The 21,125-nt window shown below is 41.3% G+C and overlaps 2 protein-coding genes across 2 annotated transcripts in view; one reads left to right on the forward strand and one right to left on the reverse strand.

Moving 5' to 3' along the window:
- The first annotated feature begins 3,245 nt into the window (after positions 1–3,245).
- Positions 3,246–8,738, forward strand: LOC116320709 (leucine-rich repeat-containing protein 3-like). The gene is made up of 2 exons (XM_031740378.2): positions 3,246–3,461; positions 5,382–8,738. Exon 2 carries the CDS (start codon positions 5,449–5,451, stop codon positions 6,298–6,300), a length of 852 nt encoding a protein of 283 aa, XP_031596238.1. The 5' UTR covers positions 3,246–3,461; positions 5,382–5,448; the 3' UTR covers positions 6,301–8,738.
- col2a1b (collagen, type II, alpha 1b) overlaps positions 8,662–21,125 on the reverse strand; it is a 45,587-nt gene continuing 33,123 nt past the window's right edge. The window contains exons 40-54 of the mRNA XM_031740407.2: positions 20,856–20,909; positions 20,668–20,721; positions 19,649–19,810; positions 17,370–17,477; positions 15,552–15,659; positions 15,220–15,273; positions 14,629–14,736; positions 14,039–14,092; positions 13,787–13,894; positions 13,583–13,636; positions 13,366–13,473; positions 12,058–12,346; positions 11,600–11,787; positions 10,867–11,109; positions 8,662–10,639 (exon numbers count right to left, since the gene is read on the reverse strand). Coding sequence (XP_031596267.1) covers positions 10,493–10,639; positions 10,867–11,109; positions 11,600–11,787; positions 12,058–12,346; positions 13,366–13,473; positions 13,583–13,636; positions 13,787–13,894; positions 14,039–14,092; positions 14,629–14,736; positions 15,220–15,273; positions 15,552–15,659; positions 17,370–17,477; positions 19,649–19,810; positions 20,668–20,721; positions 20,856–20,909 — 1,839 coding nt within the window. The 3' untranslated portion in view covers positions 8,662–10,492. The remainder of the gene's footprint in view (positions 10,640–10,866; positions 11,110–11,599; positions 11,788–12,057; positions 12,347–13,365; positions 13,474–13,582; positions 13,637–13,786; positions 13,895–14,038; positions 14,093–14,628; positions 14,737–15,219; positions 15,274–15,551; positions 15,660–17,369; positions 17,478–19,648; positions 19,811–20,667; positions 20,722–20,855; positions 20,910–21,125) is intronic.

The following is a 21,125-nucleotide window of genomic DNA, read 5'->3' on the forward strand; positions in this document are numbered from 1 at the left end:
CTGATTAATTTGGATAAATTAAATTTCCAAACGCCACAAAGAGGTGCTCCGCGTGGCAGGAAGCCTCGTGACAGGGTTACCAGGACTGGGACGAGTCATGCAGTCAATTTCCCTGTAATAAAGTCTGTGGATGTGGCTTAAATTTTCTCATCATTACACCAGATTTCCTCCCCCTTTTGCTACCTGTTACTCCTTATTGCATTCTCCACGAGTCTGACCTTCTGCTGCTCTTCGTCTACATAACGCACCGCTCTGATTTTATTGCTGTGCATTTTATTTCCATCAGCGCTGGTGTCATTGTGCAAATGCCACTGCGGTGAAAAATAAAATGGACACGTTACAGCTGTAAATGTTGCTCGGCTTCATTTCTTTCTCCTCATTTGCCTTTCGTTGCATTCAGACTATTAATTCTTAAATCCAGTTCATTTTCTCCTAACACGCTCTTGCTTTGATTTTTTTTGACAAACATTAGACCTCCCCCATCTAATGTCAAGAAAACAAGCTCGCACAGACAGCATGTGCTCATAATAATAAACCTCATGGTGTATCATCTAATCTATATCTGCTCTCAACTTTCAGCTGCTGAATTATTGTTTACCATTTGGCTGAGAGTGCACTAACAATATGTAATGGCTTTGGAAATGTGCGCTTCCTCTTGCAACTTCTTTTGCACGCTACCTTTGTCTCAGAAGCACACAGATACACGTTTTAGTGTTATTACTCTGCTCTCTATTGTGCTGGTCCTGAGCCAAGGTCTCAATCCAATCCATACACATTTGTCACAGCCTTTTATAGTCACATGGTATTGTAATCCCTGCCAACTGATGCTGTATTGTTTTGGGAGATGTAGAAGATAACCCCTTTTCACAGCTTGCTTCACTCAAAGGAGCAGGACACAGCAAAGGTGCATTCATCACAGTGGCAGAATTGGAGACTCTGAGAGAAGCATCAGATTGAAAGGAGGAAAGAACTGATGTGTAGCCTAATATGCATTGATTTGAGCTTCACAGTCTCCACTTTACCCTTGCATGCACAGTTTCGGGCTTATTCATGGTCAAGTGCACTTGCCTGATTGCTGTGCACAGGAAATCACAGGGTGTTCTGTGACTATATTCTAAATGTTTAGTGTCCTCAAAAGCTCTGCCTTGCATTTTAGCCTATGCGCTGGTTTCGCTGCTACAGAACAAACGGGCTGCAAGTCTTTTGCTGTCACCCAAAGCACCTACAAAGCAACATTTTTTAATACTTTGTTTTGTCAGCAGGGATGATTTTTCATCTGTGTGGTAGTTTTTAACAACACAGCAGCAGACCAGATCTTTGTGTTAGTCCTCGGTCGTAAGCATTTTTAAGACGACTCCAGCACTACCGAGTCCCACTTGGCCACGCTGTGGAAAAATGGCTACTGAGAGCCTCAGCAGAACACCTGCCCCCAGCCTGACCTGTTGTTAGTGGATTTAATCCCGAGAGAATGACAGGCTAGTTACAAGAAATGCTCCACTGCTTTTTCTTTTCTCTCGCTCCCCCTCCTCTCCCTCTCTATACCTAATGGAGAGGTATAGCCACATGTGGGTTTTATTTTTTTGCCCTTTCTTTTCACAACACAGATAAAAGACAAAAACACGGACTGTGTGCACAGAAAGAACTAGATTTTTGTTTCTGGCTGGCAGATCTTTTCCACTGCCTCTTTGTGTTTACAAATTTGTGTGGTTCGCTCAGTTTTCCCCTCTGAGGACAACACCCAAGCAAACAGATGATGCCAAACTGTTTCACTTGACTGCAGTGATGGTTTTCCTTGGAGTTCATATTGTCAGTATTGTCATCATTGCGCTGCTCAGAGGCATGCGCATCCTTTAAAAGAGCTTCATCCGATATTGTGCAAATAGACCCTCCATAGCCTTCTCCCCATGTGGTACAGCTTTTATTTTTCTTCCTGCAAATTGAACTTCGCACCCAACATTATGCTATTCACTCCCAGTTCAGGGAGCAAAAATAGACAATGTGCAATACTTTTTTTTCTTTCTTTTTTGAGCAGGAGATTTTTCTATCTGCCACCATGTGCTTTCTCATTATGCACCCCTTTGTCCCTTGTTTTCTATCTGGAAAACCCACAAAACTCAGCCTGTCTGGCAAACATGGAAACAATCACCCATCAAGGGCAAAACATTCACAAGTATTCAGCTGGAATGTGGGGGCAAAAAAAGGCATTATACTTGCAGCGTTCTGTATTTGTCAGGAGTGGAAATGTCATAGATTTAGCAGGAGCGGGACGGGCTGTAGAGGCAGAGGAGGGATACGAGGTGCCATCATGGCTGTCAGACCCATCCTTTCCCCCCTGAGGGCTCTGCTGTACATGGGCAGATATTCTTGCTGCTTACAGTAGAAAATCAGAGACGGAGCAGGTCACTCATCCCGAGAGTGCGTCTGCTCTCCGCATACATACATACTCTCTGTTTTCTGCTGTTTTGTCTCCCGGTCTGATGGTGTTTCCATGTCATCTATATGGAAATTCAAAATGTCAAGGCTGCCATGTGTTCTGCTGCTCCTTTGTAGGTCCATGCTTATGTTTCCCTGCGTGTCCAAGTCAGTCTTCATTTTCAGCTTGATCCACTCTCTGTGTCTGCACACTGTGACAAATGAAGTCTCTTTCTACTTGACCTCCACTACTAAGCGTGGACAAAACAGGAGTGATTAGAGGAATCGCATTTTCCCCTTAATGCTGTTTTCCTTTCAGCTCTATCAGTCAGGACTCCTGTTTATCTAACTGTGAACAGCTGCAGGTACGACTCCAGCCTGACAGCTTTTGTAAATAGCCCGCACAGCTTTGCGGGCGATATAGCCTATTTATTATTTCGCATGCTATATCAAACAATGATTAGGCTCTTTTTTTTTTCTTTTTTTTTTGCTTACTTAAAATGAATAAATAAATAAATTAGTAATCTATCTGTAACTGTGCGCATGGCTGGGTTTCATCTGATTCTGCTGGAAAAATGGTTGGAAGAATCTAATTATATCTATAGGTTAATTAAGTTAACCAGCGTCTTCTCAGAAAGCTGAGATTGATTCCAGCTCTAGTAAGGGAAAGAAGAAGTGGAGGGCACACCTCCAGTGTTTGTTTTCGTCCCACGCGCGCACACGCACACACATATACAAGCACGCACGCGCGCACAAGCGGATACAGAGAGAGGGAGGGAGGGAGTTTGCCCCACATCTTTATCGCTATAACTACCCTCCACTAGTGAGACAGTCAGTGACGGAGCCTTCCGCAGGGGACAGACCGCCACGCGCTCTCAGGTGATTCTGTCTTTCTTTTTCTGCCTTTTTGGGAAATTTGTCAACTCTGAGGAAGAGGATGATGATGATGTTCATCCAGTCTGTGGGAAGAAAAACTACAAACGGAGTCTAAATAAAACACATCCTCACCCGCCGCGTGGATCCAAACTTCACCAGAAACGGTTTTACAGGTGAGTTTATTTATTTTTACTTGGAGAAACGAGCCCCAACATTCAGATCCTTCGCGAATTTGTCTTTTTTTTTTTTTTTTTTTTTTTTTTAAAGAAATGCATTAACTTTAGCTTAATAAGGCAAGCGGAGAAAAAAAAAACTGCACATAAAATCTAAGTAACTTAATTTTATCGCACAAAAGTTTCAAAATGATACAGAAAAATCACATTTAGTGTCACCAAACGGAAAGCGCTGTTTTGTGGACGCCCTTTGCTTCGGGTAGACTAGTTGACCTGTTTCACGCAGATTAATGTCATCTAAAGTCTGCATGAAATTTCACCAACATCGTTATCATGTCGGTGCAGGTTCATTTTTATCAAAAACTATGTTGAGTGCAGGGAATTCAGAGAACGTCTCTTATATTTCGGATTAAATGCCTTTTAAAATTAGGAAGGGATATTAGAAAAAAATAATAATTGGAAACTGCAGTCACCAGCTGTAACCACAGCTGTATTTGCTTTGGGAGTCTCCCCACCCCGGTCTTTCTCAATCCCATTCTTATTAATGCAGCAGATGATTATTTTTGCTAATTGGGGATTTGCATGCATCTGCATTCAGTATGTTAATAACGGACCGTTGTGTGTGCTGAGCCAAATCCTCTGCACAGTTTATAAGGCACAGAGGGCAGCTTGATGGACATCAGAGGGCTGTCACCCAGTCACCTTCAGGCATATCATCCAAATCTAGGCCGCTTGAGTCTGGGGTTGGAACCCTCAGCCCTGCTGTCAGGACAATGGAGACACATGACAGTTTTTATTCTATTATGAAAACGGGGAGAAAGCAGAGGGTGCTTGACATTTTAAGAGGATAGTCTTTTAATCAAATTCAAGGAGTGTTTTGTGATTTCTATCTGGGAACAAGAACATCATATGTCCATGCTTGTGTCAACAAAACGAGAACAGGCTGCACTCACACCACCTACAGACCCGTCTGGATTTATTTATTTGTTTTAAAGTAAGGAAAGCAGATTGGGGAAAAAACCCCAAACATATGCAGAGTCCCAGTTGGTTTTACTCATGTTGCTTTTTTTAAACTTTTGCCTCTAAACTGTGGGAGAAGCGAGCAGATGCTAACACCCAGACTGCTGCTGGGTTATTTTTTTCCAGCCCTGTCACTTATTGACACTGTGGGACTCGGGCAGGATTAATGTTCGTGCCGTTAATAGTGCAGCAGGCAATGCTTGGGCTTATCGATCCAACCCCTTTCTAACCTCCATCCTACAATACACATCCCCTCTACCTCACCCTTGGAATATGATTAAGGGGATATGGCATCATGGGGAAATAAATACAGGGATAAATGAGATGAACATGTATTGATGGGTGTAATGTAATGCTTTCCTTCTCATCTTAAACTTGTTATTCTGGAGGAGCACAACAGGAGAGGAATGGGAGGGTTTAAGATGATCTTTTATAATGATTTACGTCCCTTTAATGCAGAAGTACAAGAGAGGATTTTAACCCTATTAGATCAGTTAAACCATCATTACGGCTTGGACTGTGATTGTTAAGGGAATCGCTGCAATAAAACTTGCTGATGGCTCCGCTGAAAGTCCAGTTTCATTTCAGAGTTATTAACAAACATTTCTCTTCGATATGCATGACAAGGGGTGATTTTCTAGCATAGAAACTGTCCTCTTACATGTTTGGGTCCATTTGTATTACATGCCTCTCCATACAGGAGGGCTTTCGTTGAATAAGCCGCGTTTAAGCTCATTCACTGTCTGTCTCTTTAGCCACTGACCTTTTTTCTGCCCCTCCTCCCAAAACATCATAATCTCCCCTTGTGAGCATTTGTTGTGATTGCATGTGTTTGCAGATTAAGTAAAGAGAGAGAGAGTCTTCATTTTCAAACTGACCTCTTTTCTCTCAATCTGTCAGATTCTCCCGGCGCAACAGTGTGCGGCTAACTGGGAACTGGTGTGTGTCAGGAGGCTATGGTGAGGCCATGTGCACGGGCTGGTGTGAGGCGAGATGTAACAGCCTCAGTGGAGGAAGACGTAAAGGACTGGATCTTCACTCATGGCTGCGTGTGTCACTCCTGTTCTTGGCTCTGTGGGGCCAAGTGTTCCCACAGTGCCCGGACAGCTGCCACTGTGCCTGGGACACGGCCACGGTGTTGTGCTCGGATGCCGGGCTGCGGGAGATCCCAGAGGGGATCCCACCAGAAACTGTCTCCCTCCACCTGGAGCGCAATTACATACGGAACATCCCAGAGAGTGCCTTCAATAACCTGGTCCGCTTGCGGGACCTTTACCTGTCCCACAACCGCATCGACTCGCTTGCCTCGGGGGCCCTGCAACATCTCGGGCCCGAGCTACGCCTGCTGGACCTCTCACATAACCAGCTGAGGCACGCCAGCAAGGAGGAGTTTGGTTCCACTCGTGCAAAGACACGTCTTTACCACAATCCCTGGCACTGTGACTGCACACTCCAGGAGCTGATGGAGACTCTGAACCTGGAGCCTGAGACAGTGAATGGGATAATATGTGAGAGCTCTGTGCGGGGGGTGGGCGAGGGGAGCAGGTGGGAGGACCCGGGGTCGCTGGGCGAGCACGCAGGCCAACCACTGGTTAAACTGCTGGACTCTGGGGTGAATTTCTGCAGTCTGCAGAGGAAGACCACTGATGTAGCCATGCTGGTGACCATGTTTGTGTGGTTCTTCATGGTCATTGTGTATGTAGTGTACTATGTGAGGCAGAACCAAGCTGAGGCTCGCAGACATTTGGAGTACCTGAAGAGTTTACCCAGCCCACGCAAGACCCCTACTGAGACAGATACTCTCAGTACTGGTTTCTAAACTCCTGCTCAGCTGAAATTTAAATGAAAATGCCATTTTTACCAACCTTGACTTTGAAATTCTGTGTGGAAAACCAGCAGTGGAAGATGCACACAGAGGAAACGCAGCTCCTGAACACCCCACAAATGTCTTCATGTTTCCTTTCCCATCATATTTTTTGCTATTTGTGGATAAAACAAATACTTGTTTAGTCATCCCACCATCTCTACTGAGAGAAAATTGAAAAATCCCTAAAAATGCAAAATAAAAGTGTGACATGTAAGACATTTTCTTGCACACCCTCTTTTATCCTCCCACCATGCTTCATACTGTGTTCTTTTATCTTAAATTAAGCTTTAATTAGGAGTCGTTGACCAACTGACCCTTAATGAACTACTGAAAGGCACTAATCAGCTGGAGTGTGTTTATCAGGTCGAGGACAGTGTGCAAACGCTAATGTGTGTCGTCCTATAATTGCTTGTCTAATTTGTGTGCGTACGTGTGCACGTGTATTTTTGTGCATTGCTGTGGCCGTTTTTACGTTGATATTATTGATTTTGCACAGATATTATTTAAGCCTTTTTCAATATATCAGCACTGAGCCAGTGTTTATGTATCAGTGGAAAACCTCTGATCTAAATTTTCTCTAAGGAATCCATTAGAGCTGGAGGTGAACTATTCTGTGTCCGTTTAGTATACATACCCAGTATCGCCTGGTACACCGAGAGTCCAAATCAATTTAGAAAACGATTATTAATACACATATTTATCCAGAGAGGAGCTGGTAGAAAACCTCAAGTCCTGATTTTTTGGGGCTGCATTTCTTTTTCTTTTCCACAACCATATCCCACTCGATTTTCTTTTAAAAGGCAGTGTGAAAATAAGTAAAACACTTTGATAATAAATTGCTTTGATTAGAACACGACAGATTAATGCTATTCCTGTAGGTGTACCGCAGGTGCACTGACTCCTCAGCCTAGCTTTTTGCACGCATGCCGAACAAACCCTGCCTGGATAAACATCCGCATTTCACCCAGTATCACATGAATTAATTGAATTCAGATTTACTGTGGTAATATGTTAGCATTCTGTGAGGAGAGGGTGTGCAATGTGATTTAATAAATCTGGATTTGTCATCCTTCACTGTTGCATTAGAGACTGTAAAAGGCCCTATTTTCAGTTTGCTAGTCAACATCTTTAAAACGTGTCTCCATACTGGAGTGTGGGATCATTAATGGGGAAAAGTAAGCTTGTTATTTACGGCATAATTTTAGCTTTCACTCTCATTGTATTCAAACACACACACAAAAAAAGATTTTGGAAACAAGGGCAACAGTGCAACCCAGTCAGCAATGATTTCTTTTGAATGGTTTAATGGGAACAGCTAGTATAACATGTTTTTATAGGTATGCGAGCCAATTTTTAATAATTATGACTTAAAAAAATCTCTTTGGACCAAATACCTGTTGGTCCATTCTAAAACTAAGTTATGGTTATGGTTATGATAAACTAATACCAGTATGTTAGCACTGTCATTGTGAGGATGTTGGTAGGATTTAGCTCAGAGCACTGTGCTGAGGGGCCATACAGTGTCATAGAGCTGCTAGCATGGCTTCTTTTTTCATGTATCATCAGTATGTGATTGATTAAAGTGTACAAATGTCTATGTGGTCATTATATACAATAAAATATTACTAATCTTATCTAAAAGCTGGGCTGGTAAAGTGGGAAGAGCCGAGGCACATGCTGGAATAGGTCAACATTTAATGTGTTATATTAATAAGTGTGGTTTGTGTACTTTGGACTCACAAAGAGAGAGGCTGGTTCAAGTCTGCGTTGTTCCCACGCTGTCAGAACTAGAGTCAGTTATTGATATCGTTACGATCTGTGTGTGAAACCGGTCCTGTTGGTAAACCGCAGGCAAGAAGAAGACGAGAATAAAACGGAGGACGCTCGTTATGTGACTTAAAAAGCAAAACTGCCTGTGAATAAACTGTATGTGTAATCTTACATACTCTGAATATTTCTTGAACGTTAGCTGTTTGTCATAAATCTTACATCTAGTGTTGATGTGCCTGAGCTCAGTTTCATATCTTTATAATCAATATAATGCTCCTGGTCTCTCCAGTGATGATTGTAACAACCCCAAAAATCAAAAAGCAAGTTTTTTTCTGTAGGTTTTTATTATTATTATTATTGATGATGATGTATTTCCATCCCAGTGATTTATTTTCTTGTCTGTTTGTTCACCCAAAAATATCCAAACAAGGGTAAAGTCATATTGGAAAGTATTACATTAAATAATAAATGAGCTATGAAAAGCGATGTTGGGGGAAAAACAGAAAAAAAATATATATACAAATAAAACAAACATTGCTCTACTTTGTTTATAGAAATGCTTCTTGATTTATTTCTACTGAAGATAAAAAAAATGCAATTAGAAGAATAGAAATGAAGTACAGAAAGAGAAATCACAGTATGAGCTGATCGTAGTTGGCAGTGTTTCCCATTTCTACTTTACCGTGCATGAAAAGTGAAGGAAACGATTGGAAAACCATCACAGGTAAGTTTTTTTTCATCATCAGTCAAGGCAAAATTAAACCATATCCATCACTGCTCTTCCCTGGAAATACATCCAGATATTGGCAAAGAAAGAAAAAATGGAAGCAGGGCAGATATGTTACGTTGTGTCTTTTTAATTTATGTTTTAACTGTTTTTTTTAAGGACGAGATATTTCATCACCGGGGAGAACAAAACGGAACATAAATAAAACGCAACTTCAGCCTGTGACTTGGTTTTGTCTTTTATTTCCAATTTACATTAATTAAAACGTAACAAAAACAAGTCATGATCATAATAATATAATAATGCTATTATTATTAATAATAATATTATTATTATTAATAATATTATTATGAATAATAAAAAATATACACAACCTCACACAAATGGACCCTCTGGCTGGCTGTAGGACCGGAACAACAAAGTCAAACACGCTTTACATTGTGAGTGCGTACGCCGAAGCAGAGGGCGCGTGCTGTGAGAGGAGACTGAAGGCAGGAAGCAGAGAGGGATGAAGGTCACAGCAGGTGGGGGGCAGCAGACTGGGCTTTAATAACCAAATTTTCAAATCTTCAACATGTTGGTCAGACAGACGTAAAGATTTGGGGTGGAAAAGGCCTCAGTTTCAACTTGTCAAGATCTTTTTTTTTTAGCGTGAGGTAGCTTTAACATACCAAAACAAATGTTAGGAAAAGAAAAAGAAAACAATTTTTAAAGAAATGAACATGACTTGATTGTAAAACTTCACGAGGGGGCCATATTTGTTTATGTACGAAGGCTCGAAGCAAAGAGGGGGGCGAAGCCGGGACTTTTATCACCCTGAAATCCAAAATCCTGGGCGACATGCTCTCTCTGAGAAACTGTATATATATGTATACACACATATACATATATATACATATATACAGGTCACTAAATGTGAGTATCTGGCTGATAAAAAATACAAACTGTTTTACAACAATAGCACCATTGATTTTATTTATAATACACAGTAACTTTTGACACACTGTGGCAGTAGAAATAGGAACACCTGCACTTTCTTTGCAGCTTGATTGTTGTTGTTTTATTCTTTAGTGGATAATGTACAGGAGCGATGGGATGGTTAGAAAAGAGGAGGAAGTACGAGAGAAAGTTGGTGGAAATTATTTGTGTGTAAGCCACTTTTCAATACTTAGCAACAAACTCAGTCCTGTCACACCAGGGACCCCAACCTAGACAATAAATAAATAACACCAACACATTGTTCTCTCTCCCATTCCTACGTATGCTCCTGTACTCTCCTCATACTTCCTCCTTCTTGTTCGCGAATATGCAATAGATTAGTTGGCAGGGAAGGGGTGGAGGTGGGGAGGTAGCATTTTTGGGGAAAACGGGGAGTCCGTGGTTTGGGGTGGGCAGGGGCGAGCTGGAGGCAATGCTGGATGAATCACAAATGACAGGTGCTGGTGCCATTCAGTGCAGATATCCTATGGAGTTCAACTTGGAAAAGCACTTTCTACTAAGAAAAAAAGTCCCATTTAAAAAAAAAGTGTCTTGATTTTTCTTTTTTTCTCTTCCTCGCCTCCTTTATCTGAGGTGTGCTCCTCTTTCATGTTATTTTCTTTTTCAAATCTCCACTTCTTTTTTCTCAATAATTTGATCCCTCGTTCTTTACAAGAAGCAGACCGCCCCAACATCGACTCCAAACTCCTGGTCTGCTCCACCGATATCCATGGGTGCAATGTCTAAGATGGGCAGACGAGAGGTCTTCTGTGATCTGTATTCAATCACCGTCTTGCCCCATCTTCCTGTGTGTCTCTGTAGAGAGTGAAAACGACAGGTGCAAACAGCTGTTAAACAACCTCTAACTACTCCAGAACTTGAGAGAATGCAATTGGTTTGGTGAGTGGACACATGGCGGCAAGAGAATTTGTGTGAGCTTTATTGTTCTCTCAGCCACTTTTAACATCCCTCATTATGGTTTTACGATTCACTGACAGTGTGGGTGTAACGTATATGGATGTCAACCGTATTGCCGGTCTTACCGTGCAGCCATCTTCCAACACGGCGTAAGTGAAACGGCTGTTGCCCTCGGCTCTGATCTCCACATCATTGGAGCCCTGCAGCAGCATGGCCTTCTTCAGGTTTCCTGTCGCGCCGTCCATGTAGGCCACGCTGTTCTTACAGTGGTAGGTGATGTTTTGAGAAGCCTCAGTGGACAGCAGTCTCAGGAACGTCATCTGAATGGCGGCGGTGTTGGGCGCCAGGCTGTCATCGCCATAGTTAAACTGCATTGCATAGGAATTCAAGGAAGGGAAAGTTAGAATAACAGTTGTTGTTGTTGCAATTGTTTTTATGGTTCAGTTTATACGCATGTGTGTTTTTTTTACTGGTTGTTGAGATGATGTTTCAGATTTTTAAAACCTTACATACAGGGGCTTTAAGAGGGAGTCATTGATTTTATGTCCTCGCTCAGCCAAATGTGCTTTTGATTCTTCTGCTAAAGTTATTTATAAGGTTTCTTCTTGAGACCAAGATGCTTTTTAACTTCGCTTTAAGTAACATAGACTTAAGAGAAAACGATGGAAAAGGCACTGCTCATCGTGCAGCAGAATCCATAGACGTGTCAATCAATGATCAATATTTATGCTGAACTGCCAACCTGCCTCCACTGTTTTCATATCACTGACTTTTTAAAATAGTTTAACATGTGCATAGCAGTGAATCCGCTTCCCGTTTCACAGGCATAGAGAATTTAAAAATGTTGATGCAACTTACGTGGAATCCTCCATTCATGCTCTCTCCGAACCAGACATGTTTGGGGACCGTGCTCTTGCTGGTCCACCAGTTCTTGCGAGGGATGCTGGAAGGCTTGGGGTGGACGCAGGACTCCCCTGTCTCCATGTTGCAGAAGACCTTAATAGCATCTACAGTGCAGCCTTGATTGGGATCAATCCAGTACTCTCCTGCAGATGGAAAAAGATAGGAACATGGGAGCACATCATTCCCGGTCTTTGGTAAATTAAAAATCTGATAATACTTGGAAATTTATTTTCTAATGTTTTAGCAATTTTGTTTTTCTAATATTGAAAAAACAGGCTAAACCAGCTCAATCCAAACACTCCCCTACTAATAGCTAATACAAACCTTGACTTTACTAAATTGAGATGGCAAAAAATTCCTGTCTGCTTTCTAATCTCACCCCAATTTAACCAATTCCCCTCGGTGTCACTCACCGCTCTTCCAGTCAGGGTGGCACAGTTTCAGGTCTCTGCAGGTGCGAGCAGGGTTTTTCTTGGATCCCTCAGGGCTGCGGATGTTCTCAATCTGGTTGTTGAGAGATTTGAGAGTGGCGTCGACCTCAGCATCATGCTGTCGGAGATTTCCAGAAGCCTGGTCGGCTCTCATGTACCTGAGAGGATCGGGGCCTTTCTCAGTCTGACCCAGACCAGCGAAGGCAGACATATCGATGCCAGGGCCCGGGGGACCAGGAGGACCAGGGGGTCCGGGGTTTCCAGGAGGACCCTGAGAGAAAAGAATAAAGACGGGAGGGTTATATACTTCTTTTTGTTGTTGTTGAGTCTTGCAATCATTGCACTGCTGGATTATTTTGCCCTTTTCTGTCAAACTCGTCAAGCCTCTCTTCCAGATGGGTTCAGGAAATCCTCTACAATCTGTTCTTGTATCTCATTTCTATTAACTTGTCTGAGACTTCACTCCCACTTTCAGCATCCACGTAGTAAGCGAGTCGTTCATTTCCACTCATACTCACATTTAATTTGACCTTTGCTGAATTTTCCCTCACTGTTTTCCAGTCCATTAATTGCCACTTAATTTGTCCATTTCTTGTTGCAGTGCACCTACAATTCCTGCTTCAATATGAAATTATGAAATGCAGACACGGATAGTTTCTGCAACTCCTACACGATAAGTGTGCCGTCCTTACAGACTGACTTTATGGCTTCTACTTATATCTTTAATAACCTGGCATAATAACAAAAAACAAACATTAAAAAAACTTATTTCATTTATATCCACTTAATTTTGCCCCATTTAGACTTTATGTTTCTGCCTTTTTATAATATTTTGCTGCTACTCTGTGTTCCAATCATTAAAAATGTGTCCTTAATTTATGTAATGGTTTTGATTTAAATTTGAACCCCCCCCTAATAATAGTGGTATTTCTTTTCCGACAGGGACAGAGAGGAAGGATCATCTGACATGACTTTGTGATGTAAATCAGCAAATAATGTTCTACAAACTTGTGCAAGTGTTCAACTCACATCCCACAACAAAACACCTCAGATCTCGCACTCATGATGTCATGAGGTCGTGACAGTCTTGCACAGTTTCCAATTTTGTCACATTCTTGTTTTTTCAATTCTTGAAAACAACTTTGGCATTCTCATATATTTAACACAAATCTGTTTTTTGCAGAATGTAGCAAAAAGTTATAAAAAAACTATTATAGATATGTGATGGAACAAATTTACATTTTTTTAAAAAGAGAAACGTGAATTTAATGAGCACAAAAAAGCACTCACAGCAGGACCGGTCTCTCCACTGCGACCACGGGGTCCAGGGGGTCCAATGGGTCCAGGCAGACCATTTGTACCGTCTTTTCCAGCAGGGCCAACGGGTCCAGGTGGTCCCTGCAGAGACAGTTTGAGACGTTAAGGTCTGAAGATGAAGCATTTAAAGAAGCTATTGGTTTTTCAAAGTGACTGCCACTTTTTATTACAGTTGAGTATTTGTACTCACACGTTGTCCAGCAGGTCCAGCAGGTCCAGTAGCACCCTGGTCTCCAGGTTGACCCTAAAGTAGAAGAAATACAGTAAATACCTGAGGAATGATGACAAGAAAACTGCACTACAGCAAAGGCATGAATTAGTTGAAATGACTGAGCTGGTGTACAACAAAATTCAGGAGGCAGACGTATGTTTACAGGCAGAGAGTGATGCTTACTGGAGGTCCGGGGAGACCCTGCAGACCAGTGAAGCCTCGGTGTCCCTTCTGTCCTCTTTCACCAGCCTCTCCTGCCTCCCCTTTGTCACCACGGGGTCCTTGGGGCCCCTGAGAACAAAGTGTGGTTATATGTGTGTGAATTTCAAGACTTAATTTAAGCCTTGTGGCTAAACCAATTTTTTTTGTTTATTCAGGTCAGAAATTATTCAAGACTTGGCATGCAGCTTTGTTTCTCTTCAGAACGAAACATACAGGCATTCCTCGGGCACCAGCAGGTCCTGAAGATCCAGCAGGTCCTTGTGGACCCTGAAACACAAAAGAAACAAAAGGAATTATGGACCATACGAACACAGTGTTCACATTTTTGAAATAACGGTTATTCTAACTATTAATAATCTGCTAGTAGAAATTTCATTAATAATTACAGTAAGTTTCATTTTCAAGATTTAGCAATTTGTCTTCTCTCTGTACTTGTCATTGTATACCGGCTGTGTACCTCCTTGTTCAACAACATGCTTGTATACCAGTCAAATATGTCTGCGTTTAGGAAGCAAACTGTGATAAAACAGTCTACAATTGTTAACATAGTACACTGACTGAATGTTATGTAAATGAGAAAAGCAAGCACAGAGTTTAATTTTCCTCTTAGACCACAGGTCAGTCAGGGATAAAACACTTGAGACATACTCCTCAGCACTCGCTATCAGACAATATGCTAATTTCCAGCGGAGAAAAATCCACCTTTTATAAATCTCATAAGGCCAAACAAACTTTGCTCTTCAGCTGCAGCCTTTTTAGGAACATCCTATTTTAATTTAGCTTGTCTTGGAGGTAATACTCACAGGCTCTCCTCTGTCTCCCTGTTTGCCAGTGGGACCAACTGGGCCATTAGCACCAGGAGCGCCCGGAGCACCAGGAGCACCAGCAGGACCAGTGTTACCACGCTCACCCTGCAGTGGGAGAGCACAACAGTCAGGGATTTACATGTAATGTAACATAACTCAATTACTGCTACCTAAGCACAAGGTTTGATATAAGATGTTAGAACCAGATGGTAAAAACAAAACTTTAATGCACATATACTGTATAAATACATTTTTATAAAACTGTGCACTCAGAATAAAGCTGCTCAAAATACAGAAGTCCAAAACGTTGCGCAGATACCTCTACGATGAATCATTTGTCGCAGCAGACGAAGAAAAAACTGAGTGAATATGATTGTTTTTTAGAAAACTATTGCATGTGATTGTATATTACAGGAGGCTGAATGTATAAAAGCATCTCATCAGGCTTCCAGCTGCAGATTTGCTTTGCTTCACGCTGCTGCTGTTGTGCAGTCTTATGCCACTATCGTGCTATACTGATTTGAATGTTTCCAAAATATCAATAAGGGTATTAAAAATTGGATGATAAGACCCAGACTTGCTTCTCACCTTATTTCCAGGAGAACCATCTCTACCGGGAGGTCCATCAGATCCAGGGGTGCCCTGTCAGATAATGGAACCAAATCAAATGTTAATAGTTTCCACCAAACCAGATGTCCCCTTAACTGAATACAGATCAGCTGCATAATTAACCCTGCTCCAATGAGGTGCAATATTAATGCGGTGTAAACGCAATGCAAATGTAAACATGACACAAACGGCAGTGCATAGTGACGGACTTCACCTGTCGGTCTTCAACAAGGAAGGAAAACAGCTGAGAGCCCTAATGTTACAGATATGAATCTAAATCCACACATGCTGCATGCTAGCTATTCCCTGACCTCTCTGCCAGGCTCTCCAGCAGGTCCAGTCAGTCCAGGTGGTCCAACAGGTCCAGGGGGTCCACGGTCTCCAGGACCACCAGAAGCTCCTTGTTTTCCAGGCTCACCCTGAGGAGAAATGAGAAGACTAGTTATTACTGTTATTATTACTTATTTAGTCAGATTATTCCCCTACGCAGAATATAACATGTTTGATGCATGCTGTCATTTTATGTTAAAAGCTCAGCTTTTGCTTTTGCTGTAAAATGAGAAAAAAAGAAACAATTCTGGGGTCTTGTGGATATAGAAATAATGTCAAATTTAATTTGAATATGATTCTGGTCAGTAGTCAGTGTCCTTCTTGTTGACCAATGGCAGCTTTGTGAATGAGCAGGGAGGATTAACTGAGCTTATAAAGTTCCTCGTAGGCCATCTTAAAATCCTGTCAAGACGGTCAAACTTTAGGTTCATTATGTAGAATTGGGATAAAAGTGTACATTTTGGGGCATTTGTACATCGTATGCTTGTGCATATCCCTACAGTATATATCAACATTTATAAATCATTCATAAATATTATCCTCAGTTTAAAAAAAAAAGAGTAACTGAATCCACAGTTCGACTTCACTTCCGCTACTAAAATCATTTTCTCTGCTTGAAACATTCCTGGGTGACTTTCCTGGCATCACTACTGTTTCCTTGGCATCCCTTTCATGCGTACGGATGAATAATTGATGGTGAGGACATGCCCACTGAGATGTTGTAAGTAGGGGACAAGCTCATGTCACGTATCTAATAGTGTGAGACGCAAGAAGGGGAGGCTTCTTGTCACATGTCATCTTGTGCATCAGATAGACTCACATGGAGAGCAGCCCTAGCTCATGTGAGATTCGATTTGACTGTGACCCAATTAGGGCAGCAGAATGACAGTAGAGCCTATCTGAAGGTTTTGCACATTCACTCGTACTAAGTGACAAAACAGTAGGCACTCTGCTCTTAAGGCGTCTTCCTGAATATTTATTTTACCACCCTGTTTCTGAAAAAGTTGGGAGGCTGTGAGAAATGTTAAGCGGAATGAAGGATTTTGAAATGTTTTGCAGGCATGAATGCACTGCACAAAAACAGAATGGAAAGTACTGCATTCTGTTTTTAAGAGATTTGTAGTTACATTTGTTTACATTTTTGTTTTTAAATTGACAGATATTAAGTTGCTTCCAGCAATGATATGGGAACGTCTCAATGTGAGTAACTACAGACACACAAGTGGAAGAAATTCAAATAAGAAAAACATTTCAAATCTCTGCGCTCCAACTTTACTGGATTAGAGTTTAACCCCCCCCCAAAACTATTACATAATTACATCACCAACTATTTTCAACACTGATTTCTCTGTAAGTTGTTTTCTTGATCAATCAATTAATGTCAAAATGTCAAAATGCAAAAAAAAAATAAAAAAAAATAAAAATAAAAATCAATGGGTAAGAAAACAACCTTCGTTGTTTATCATGAAGCATAGAAAATGACTTATATTACATTATATATCACAAATACTCATATCACAAATTATTTTGCTTATGTCTCATGACCAATACATGAGCTGATATTGTAATTTTATTTCAGCTCTATTACTGTGAATTAAATGTCTACATAACATTTCTACAAAATAGATAACAAACAATTTAAATTTGTAGCGTTTGACTCTTGGGAATTATGAGGATCATATTTTAGGATTTATTCTGACATGAACAGACTAAATAATGTGTCGTTTTATTAAACTAAATAACTGACAGACAATTTGCAAGTTGAATTTTTTGGGTGGGTGAGTGGGTATATTACTTACAGAAGGTCCAGGCAGACCCGGGAAACCTCTCTCGCCACGCTGTCCAGGGAGACCAACAATACCGCGCTGACCAGCCAATCCCTGAGGACCTGAAGGACCAGGTGGGCCCTGAGAGGAGAAAAGTGGCAGAGCGGTGGTGATATTGATTTTTACTATCATTATTATTATTTTGGGTAGGTATGGATTAATTTAACAACTCTTAACAAACAATTTTGATCAAAGGTATCAACAACCAAGAAAATCAGCTGAGAATAATCAAGAGATCTTACAGTTTATAAATTGAACTTCTAGTTAAAACAAATCTGAAAAACCTAAACCTAATCGATAAAAAAAACATCACCCAAACTAAAAAGTGCACAAATACTAAAATGAGTAAATACATCGGTATAAAATTACAAACTAAACAATGTAATATAATATAAATAGGTTCAAGCACCTTCCATTCTGGTATCCCATAGACTCTAATATATCTGCATTTAGGAATAAATAATTTTGGCCACCGGGATAACAGGATGTCACATAAAGAGGTGACTGTGTCTTCAAAGTATTGTTTAACAGAAAGAAAAATACATGATTGATAGTTAGGTGAGAGGACTGATGGCGCTCTAATTTCTTTCCTTTTAATGAAGTTAGAGTGAGCAGCCTTTCTTGGAGGACAGCTAATAAAACACTCAGCCACTTTATAAGGCACGCCTGTTCCACTGATTGTTAGCGCAAATCTAATCATCCAATTATGTGGCAGCAAATCAGTGGCTTTAGGCATGCAGACATGGTAAAGAAGATCTGCTGAAGTTCAAACTGAGGGTCAGAATGGGGAAGTAAGGGGATTTAACTCTTTTCCTCTTGAATGCGTAGTAGGGGTAATATCCCTTGTATATTTCAGGCCTGCTGATGGAGAAGCAGAAGACCACGCTGGGTGCTGATCCCGTCAGCTAAGAACGGGAAACCTAAGCTGGGATTCACACAGGCTCACCTAACTGGTCAGTGGAAAGCTGGAAAGACGATGTCTAATGAGTGTCTGCTGTGACATTCAGAACTAGGTTCAGGATAAATAACATGAATGCATAAATGGTGTAAGTTGTGCATTGTTTAAATGCCACAGCCTGCCTGTGTATTGTTGCTGACCATGTCTTCATGTCCCTTTATGACCACAGTGTACAGAAGGAGGATGAAACATGTCACAAAGCTCAAACTGGTTTCTTGAACATGAGAATAAATTCACTTTTCTCTGATGGCATCCATAGTCATCAGATTTTAATCCAATAGAGCAGCTTTGATTTGGGCTTTTTGTAGACAAAAGGGGGGTCTAACCCAGCAGCAGCAAGTTGTACCTAATTAAGTGGCAGGTGAGTGTGCACAGTTCATTTAACACATACAGACATGCAACAAAAAGCCAGGAGGTTATGCAGGGCACTATTTCTTGCAGGTTTTGTGATGTGTGATGAATTTTTGAGGCATCACTTTTGTTTGCTGACAAACACTCAATACGGTTCAATACAATGCAAAGCAAAGATGTGTTTGTGTCCTATGATTTATCTCTTCTGTCATTTCCTACACATGGGATTTTATTCCCAGCAGTGTTGCACTTTTCAGTGTCAGTCTCTCCATCACCTCTCCTCATCGCCACAGCTTACTCTTTCACATGTCCTCTCCCTGAAAACATGTCCACTATAAACAACTCACTCCAAGTGACAACTGAGCGCCCAGTTCAGCTGACAAAGACTTTGATGTACTGATTCATGGTTCAAGGCTGAAAATCTGTAATCTATAGGTTGGACGGAGTCTCGGCACAGCATCTATCTTGATGTTTAACTAAGCTATCGTCTGTGATATGTATAGTATGGTATGTCATTGTTTTGACAGGACTTGTCACGTGTTTGTAACGGGCGCGTGCATGCAGCTCTGGGGGTAGGCAAAGTAAAAGCCTGGGCTCCTGTCATCAGTCTGTCACTGGCCTGTGCTGCCCTGTGCTGTCAGATGTCTCGGTCTGCTATTACAGCCAGTGATGGACACTGACAGCTCTGTGCAGTAATGGAGAGTGTTTCCATTACTGATAAAATTGGCTCTTTGGGCTGACAGAGCCACACAAACGCCGACAGACGTGCAGAAAACAAACACATCTGATCATTTTCTACTCCCCAGAGTAGCTCTAACGACCGCCTAAATATGGTCCACTGAAGAGGTTTCAAGTATTACAAAGTAAAAAGGAGTTGCAGGTGATGCCAGGTAGTGTCTTGAGTGTTTTATGATGGAATCTGATTGTAGAATGAGAAACTCACAGGTGGACCATCCTCTCCAGCATCTCCCTTCTCTCCGGAAGCTCCAGCGGGACCACGAAGCCCAGCATCACCCTGTCTGCCTGGAGGTCCACCATCTCCCCTCACGCCTTTGGGTCCATCTTTACCGGGAGGACCAGCAGGACCAGGAGGTCCAGGATTACCCTGAGAAGTGTGGAGAGGAGGACACATAAATATAAATCATTACTGAAACATATGGGGTTTTTTTGTATTTTAACTCTCCAGTGATGATATGTACAGCTCTACATGACTTCAAATAATGCATAGACTGTATATTAGTACCCTTATAGGGTTAGCCTGTTTTCTCACAATATGTTTCTTTGCAGCATGTCTGCAGAAAATCTAAGCAAACACCTACAGACACACTGTGGTGAAGTGTGGAGGTGTTGAAACAGCAAAGGTAAGCACTTTATAGGTGCAAATTACAAGGTTTCCTATGACACAAAGAAGTCAGGCGGCATTAGAAAACACATCCCTGTATCTGTTTCACAACAGTTTCTCTTGCTTATAAAACACAAATTAAACCAACTGTTCTTTTTTCCCACACCTGTGATAGATGTAGTTTTATTTTTATCTTATCTTATCTTATATATAAATTATATCAACTACAGTTATACACCAGCAAATATAATCAAGATTTATGTTTTCTGGCTCGGTTTGGGAACCCAGTAAACCATGGATGCCCCATCACAGGTCAATAGATGGTTGATGAGCATGAAAATATAGCTTTTGCAGACTTTATTCAAAGCCATGTAAACATCAACAGGAGTTTCTGGAACTATGGGGTAATTCACCACCATATTTAAAATGCTAAATAGGGAATATATTCAGCAGAAGTACACGATAATCGTCAACTTACAGAAAACACTTTATGTTTGGTTTTCCTTTAATTTTTCATTTGCTTTTATCATAATTTTAGTTTTGGTAACACCACTACATGTGTAAAGCTGCACATGGAGTCAGTTTGATGGAGGGTTTAGTTATCAGGACGCTGAACTTACATTGGGGCCAGGGGGTCCAACTCGGCCGGCAGCTCCAGGGAAACCAGTGGCACCCTAACAGAGACAGACGTATTTAGACAGGGTCACAAATAAAATCAAAAAAATAATGCTTCCTGCACATGTTACTATGAGACAAGAGTAAAATAATTTAAAAGTGAGACTCTTTAGTACAGATAAAAGTCACTTACAGGAGGTCCCTGAGCACCACGAGCACCTTTAGGTCCAGAAACACCTGTGGGACCCTGAAATGAACATATTCTGTGTTACACTGACATTTGTTGTGTTTTATAGTAGGTTGTTTCTGTCAGCTAGTTTCTTATTCTGCCTTATGTAGCACAATCACCACCAACGGTTGCTGTCACTTGTATTTGATGTAAACTCCACCATGCATGTTTAACAGAGAGAGAGGTATAAATGAATGTTTTGCTGATTTGTGCATACATAACAGTTTCTCTTCT

Source organism: Oreochromis aureus, linkage group 5 (genome assembly GCF_013358895.1).
Source record: "Oreochromis aureus strain Israel breed Guangdong linkage group 5, ZZ_aureus, whole genome shotgun sequence".
NCBI classification, from domain to species: Eukaryota; Metazoa; Chordata; class Actinopteri; order Cichliformes; family Cichlidae; genus Oreochromis; species Oreochromis aureus.